Source organism: Pristis pectinata, chromosome 15 (genome assembly GCF_009764475.1).
Source record: "Pristis pectinata isolate sPriPec2 chromosome 15, sPriPec2.1.pri, whole genome shotgun sequence".
Lineage (NCBI taxonomy): Eukaryota > Metazoa > Chordata > Chondrichthyes > Rhinopristiformes > Pristidae > Pristis > Pristis pectinata.
In genome coordinates, this window is record NC_067419.1 from 450,190 (window position 1) to 456,584 (window position 6,395).

The 6,395-nt window shown below is 53.7% G+C and overlaps 1 protein-coding gene across 1 annotated transcript; it reads left to right on the top strand.

Annotated features, from left to right (window-relative positions):
• Window positions 1-4,879: 4,879 nt before the first annotated feature.
• On the top strand, window positions 4,880-5,752 carry LOC127578523 (beta-1,3-galactosyltransferase 5-like). Its single transcript, XM_052030662.1, has one exon. It carries the CDS (start codon window positions 4,880-4,882, stop codon window positions 5,750-5,752), a length of 873 nt encoding a protein of 290 aa, XP_051886622.1.
• The last annotated feature ends 643 nt before the right edge of the window (window positions 5,753-6,395 follow it).

A 6,395-nucleotide genomic window follows, 5' to 3' on the forward strand; every position in this document is an offset into this window, starting at 1 on the left:
GAAGGCAGCACGCACAAAATGCTGGAGGAACTCAGCAGGCCAGGCAGCATCTATGGAGGGAAATGAACAGTTGACATTTCGGGCCGAGACTCTTCATCAGGACTGGAAAGGAAAAGGACAAAAACCAGATTAAAAAGGTCGGGGGAGGCGGAGTGGGAGGGACACAAGCTGGCGGGTGATAGGTGAGTCCAGGTGAGGCGGAGGGAGGCAGGTAGGTGGTGGGGGAGAGGGGAAGTGGGAATGATGCAGGAAGCTGGGAGGTGATAGGTGGGAGAGGCAAAGGTTGAAGAAAAATGAATCTGACAGGAGAGGACAGTGGACCATGGAATAAAGGGAAGGAGGTGGGGAGCCAGAGGGAGGTGATGGGCAGGTCGTGAGGGTGGGGGAGGAGAAAGAGAAGGGGTGAGGGAGCCACAGGAATGAAGGAAAGCAAAGGGGAGGGTGGGAAGGAAAACAGAGGGAGGGGTTACCGGCAGCTAAAGAAATCAATGTTGATGCCGTCAGGTTAGAGACTACCAAGACGGAACGTGAAGTGTTGCTCCTCCAGCCTGCGTCTAACCTCAACCTGGCAGTAAAGGAGGCCGTGGACTAACGTCAATATGGGTGTGGAACGTAGAATTGCTGGTCACCGGGAGATCCCGGCTGTCGCGGCGGACGGAGCAAAGGTGCTCGACGAAGCAGTTGCCAAATCTGCGTCGGGTCTCACCGATGTAGAGGAGGCCGCACCGGATGCAATAAATGACCCTGATAGATCCACATATGAAGCGTTGCCTCACCTGGAAGGACTGTTTAGGGCCCTGAATGGAGGTGAGGAAGGAGGTGTTCGGGCAAGTGTGACACTTCGCACGGTTGCCTGGCCCGTGATCAGTGGGGAGGGACGAGCGGACAAGGGAGTGGCAGAGAGCATGATCCCTGAGGAAAGTGGATGGATGGGAAGGAAAGATGTGCCTGGTGGTGGCATCCTGTTGGAGATGGTGAAAGTTGAAGGAAGGGGTGTGTTGGATGCCGAAGCTCGTCTGATGATAGGTTAGGGGAAGGGGAACCCTGTCCCTGTAATGTTGTTGGGAGGAGGGCGCGTGGGGACGGTGGAGTGAGGAAGGACGTGCGGGAAATGGAGGGGTTGTGGGTGAGGGCTGCATTGATTGTAGTGGTAGGGAACACCCGTTTCCTGAAAAGAAAGTATATCTCGGATGTCCAGGAATGCCATGCTTCATCATGAGAACAGATCCAGCCGTGGGGGATGAACTGCGAGAAGGGAATGGCTTCTCTCCAAATTACCGGGTGGGAAGAGGTGCAGTCAAGGTAAACTGTGAGAGTCAGTAGGTTTGTAAAAGATGTTAGTAGTTAATCTGTCTCAGGAGATGGAGAGATCCAGAAAGGGGAGAGAGGTGTTGGAGATAGACCAAGTGAATCTGACACCAGGGTGGAAGTTGGGGGCTAAGTTGATGAAATTGACGAGCTCAGCACCCGTGCAAGAAGCAGCCCCAATGCAGTCGTTTATGCGGTGGAGAAAGAGTTGGGGCTTTACCGGTGTAGGCTTGGAACATGGACTGTTCCACGGAGCCGACAAAAAGGCAGGCATAGCTGGGGCCCATGCGAGTGCTCATGGCCACACATTTAGTCTGGTGAAAGTAGGAGGAGCCGAAAGACAAGTTGTTGAGGGTGAGTACCAGTTCTGCCCGACGGAGGAGGGTGGTGGTGGAGGGGTCTGTTGTCGAGAAAGAAGCTGGGAACCTCGAGATCTTCCTGATTGAGGATGGAAGTGTACAGGGACTGGACGTCCATGGTGAAAATAAGGTGATCAGGGCCGGGAAGTGTAAATTGTTGAAGCGTTGAGAGCACGGAAGTGTCACGGATGTAGGTGGGAAGGGACTGAACCAAGAGTTAACCTTGCGTTAACCTTACATCACGACCGCAAGTAGCTTCTATCAGGATTCCCGTGTAGATCTCACTAGTTCTCCCCTTGTTTTTCCATCCCAACCAATGGGGCGGATGTTCTCTGTTGAATTCAGCTAGCCCCAAGCTGTGAATTTGATCCCCACCCCGGTTCTGGGAGGTTCTGAGCTCCGCCCTGTGTGTGAACGGTGCTGCCCCGCGCAGGTCCTGTTTCAACTCAAACATTCATCGCCTGTCCCACGACAGGGAGCCGCCTTTCTGCTGGAATCAAACCGAAAACCGACTATTTACACCCACTGAGACTGTGAGCAAGTTCGGTCCAACCCCTTTGCCGAACACTTCCAGTTGCGGGGAGTGTTCCATCACGGACATTGCTCTCAGACCCCTACCCTCTCCTCCCGCTGTTACCAGCAGTTACTTTCACATATATTTGTGGTGAGGTCAGAGGACTGCAGAGAGACAGGCTGTGCCTGGTCACGGTGGAAGCAGGGTGATTTCAGCAACAATCAACTTCTGGTAAAAATCAGGATGTTAGTGAGAGAAGGGACTGGTTACTGTCGCCAAATCGGATAAAATCGGGAAGCGACGCCATTCGGGATCGCTCAAACTGTATCCCTGTTGACAGCGTATCTCAGACCAAGGGAGTCGTCTGAAATTATCCACGAACAGGGTCCTATCGCCCATCTGCACAGAGAAAGAAAAACCTCGGTAAAACAGTGTAGAGAAAGACGGTGGGGCTTTCAGCAAGGAGTGTAGCAGACGGAATTGTGACATATTGTTTCAAACTTCCTATCAGTGTTCGTGCACTTCCTTGTAGAAGAAGGGGTTGCATGTAATTTTAGGTCAACGTTGGTCACAGTTGATCGCCAGGTGTGGCTGTGGAACAGCTGCTCTCACAGAGCCACTGAGCTCTCGGTCCCCGCCATTAACCGCACCTCCCAAATCAACCAATAATCGTGCACCTGATTATTCGCAAAGGACAAAGAAGGAAGTAACCTGAAAATATACACACGGACAGCTTGTCAACGAAATTAAGGTAAAGAAAATGCAATATTTATTTTTGGCCTTTCATTCCAACCAACTTGCTTGCTGAAAAATCTCTTCATTGTCTGAGCGCTCCTCAGGGCTCCGGCGACGTTCACCGAGAGTGCGATCACACTCAGTCGAAAACTGTCCATTTACCCTGAGGATTTCCTTGTTACATATTCACCAGTTGCCCCACTGACAAGCTTCAAGAGCAGTTGTGTGTAAAATGAGGCAGCGAAACGAGCTCTCCGGCCCCGGACAAATCCAGGCCGGCGCCCCCGCAGCCTCAGGTTCCCACTCCGGCCCGGGCCGCCTCCAGACCGAGACCTCTCACGCCGCCGCTGTGTCCTATGTTCCACCACAATTCCCATCCCTGGTCTCTCATGCCTCCTCATCCCCTTCACTCCTCTGAGCCCTCCTCTTTCCCACCCCACTTTCCATGATCCTTCCAACCCTCGACCCTCTCCTGACCCCTCCAACCATCTATCCTCATCTGATCTCTCCAAATCTCTACACTCCCCTGATTCCAGTGCCAAGCTCTGTCGTGTCTTCACTATACCCTCCGGCCTCCCCCGCTCTGAGGCGTTCGGTCCTCACGGGGGCCTTACCTTCGTCCTCCTGCGCCTACACCTCAACAAATTCTGCACCCACCATGATGCCGAAATTTCCTTCCGTTGTCTCCGCCTCCGCGCCTACTTCTTCGGCAAGGATTTCCCGCTCCCCGCTGATGACCCCTTCTCCCGCTGCAAGTCTTCCTCCTCCTCTTGGGAACTCACCTCCCCCTCTGGCCTTCTGCCCGCTCTGGATCGTTTCACTTCTAATTTCCGACGGGATATTAACCATCTCGATTTCACTACTCCCCTCACTTACTCCAAACTCACCCCCTCTGAACCGACTGCTCTCCACTCTCCGCATTATTCCCAACCTCACCATCAAACCCGCAGGCAAGGGCGGTGCTGTTGTAGTCTGGCGGACTTACCTCTACTTTGCTGGGGCCAGACGGCAGCACTCGGACACCTCTTATTACCCCTGAACCAGGACCCTACTGAAAAGCATCCCGCACCATCACCGACCTCATCACCTCCGGAGATCTCCCCTCCACAGCCTCCAAGCTCATTGTTCTTGAACCCCGCACTGCCCATTTCTACCCATTGTTTCTGCCTGCTCCTGCTCTACTGAACTCGTATCCATTTTGATAATATTAAAAAAATATTTTACAATAATAATTTTGATAAATCTCGACTCCACTTCGACCCCCTTGGTTCAGTCCCTTCCCACTTATATCCATGACACTCCACACTTCAGGCTAAAAGTGTGGGGCATATTTCTGAACTGCGTTTAATATTTGCAATCTGAGCCCAACATTTTGAGGATTGGGAGGCTCTCGGAGTCTCTCCTTCCGGTAACCCTGTTAATGTCCACTAGCATTCATGACTAGATTCATGAGCGCAGTGTCAAGATAGCAGCGTACTGTGGGACGGGTAAGTACCGAGTAAATGCAGAATTAGCGTGCTGAGGAATCGCTGAACTTTTGGAGGGGTTATGCCAAGGGAGTGCCGCGAAGGGCCAATGTAGTACTGAGAGGCCGCCGAATTCTGAGGGAACCAGTGGGAGGGACAGTACGGAGGAAACGCAGGAGTGCAAAATATGCGAGGGAGCACCGCACTGTGCGACGGGCATTGCCACACTGTGGAAGGTGCTTTGATGTGGGTTCTCCCTGTTCTCCCAGGCTCCATCTCCGGATGAACACAGCCTACCTTCAGTCCACATCACATATCTCCCAAGGCAGTGTTGGGGAGAACATTCTCCTTGTTTGGAATGCTAGTGTTGTTTTATTCACTTTCTTTATTTTACAGCATTTCAAAGCCTTTGCCAGTGGATGTTCCTCAGACCACAATGTGGAAACCGGTTCCTCAAGGGTGGGATCCTCCTGCTTTTCATTCTTTGCCTGATCCGGATGTTTCCACGGAGCAAAGATTGGAGGCGCAGCCCCGTCGGGCCCCGCACTCCCTGGCATTTAAACGACACCTCCTTCCTGATACGGCCCCCTTGCCGATGCGACGGCAGCGCTCCATTCCTCGTCCTGCTGGTCACCAGCTCCCCCGATCAGTTCGAGGCTCGCTCGGCCATCCGCCAGACCTGGGGGAGCGAACGACAGGTCGGCGGAGCCAGGTCGGTCACCTATTTCATGTTGGGACACGGGCGGGAGCAGCAGGACTGGATCCTGCAAGAGGGCGCTCTGCACCGCGACATTATTCAGGGAGATTTCGAGGACACGTACAACAACCTGACCCTTAAGGTGCTGCTGGGTCTGAAGTGGCTCTGCCTCTCCTGTCCCTCCGCCTTCTTCGTGATGAAGACCGACTCCGACATGTTCATCAACACCGACTATCTGATAAAGCTACTGTCCCGGGTCCCCCGCAAGAACCTTGCCACTGGCTTAATTGTGAAAAACCCTAGACCCGACCGCTATAAATCCAGCAAATGGTACTTCAGCAAGGAGGAGTACCCTGCGGCAATGTACCCAAATTACTGTTCCGGCATCGGGTACGTTCTCTCCACTGACGTGGCCTGCCGTGTGTGGAACATCTCCGCGAAGGTGCCCATGTTAAGATTCGAGGATGTTTACGTCGGGCTTTGCCTGGCGGAGCTGAAGGTCGAACTGGCAAAAATCCACTCCCGGCCCATCTTCTACGGCCACAGGGTATCGTTTTCCATCTGCTCCTACCGGCAGCTCGTCACCTCGCACCACATCAGACCCTCCGAGCAGCTGCTCTACTGGAGAGGGCTGCAGGACTCGGCCGAAGACCCATGCCCGGAAGACGCGTGACGGAGTTTGATTTACATATTTCACCCCACCAGAGGGAGGGCGAACTTTCTTCAGCGCAGGAGAGCGGGTGACGGGAGGGAGCTGGTGAGGGGAGAGGGCGATGAGAAAGGGGGAGGTGCATGGTGTGGTTCAGCGGTGCGACAGGGATGACAATGCTGGAAAGGCAAACGAGAAAGGCCGATAGACAGAACAGGGTGTGGGCGCGGGGATAAGCGGATGGCTGGACTGCACTGGGAGGAAATTGGAGAGATGGAGAGGGAAGGGAAAGAGAGCGAGAGAGTGAGTTAAAGAGAGAGAGATGGGTGAAGCGAGACAAAGAAGGACGGAGAGGGACGGGGAAACAATGGACAGGAGAGAAACGTGTCAGGAATGGTGATGGGGGGATCTGGAACATAGGTTGGGAGAAGAGAGAATTTGGGAGAGAAGTAGATTAGTAAAGTGTGGAGGAAGGGTTGGAAGCTAGGGAGAGAGTGGAGTAACAGTGAGAGCGGAGGAGAGGCGAAACAGTGAGGTTAGGCAAGAGAGAAGAGGCAGCGAGAGACGGAGTGACAGGCACAGGAAGTGAGACTGGAGACAAGGCAGCAGTGGGCGAAGGTAAAGGGGAGTCGGCGGCGGAAGGGAGCAAGTGCCCGAAAGGGGAGAG

What these genes read in the sequence shown, in the direction of transcription:
- LOC127578523 (XM_052030662.1), top strand. Translation starts at nt 4,880, where the DNA reads ATGTTTCCACGGAGCAAAGATTGGAGGCGCAGCCCCGTCGGGCCCCGC.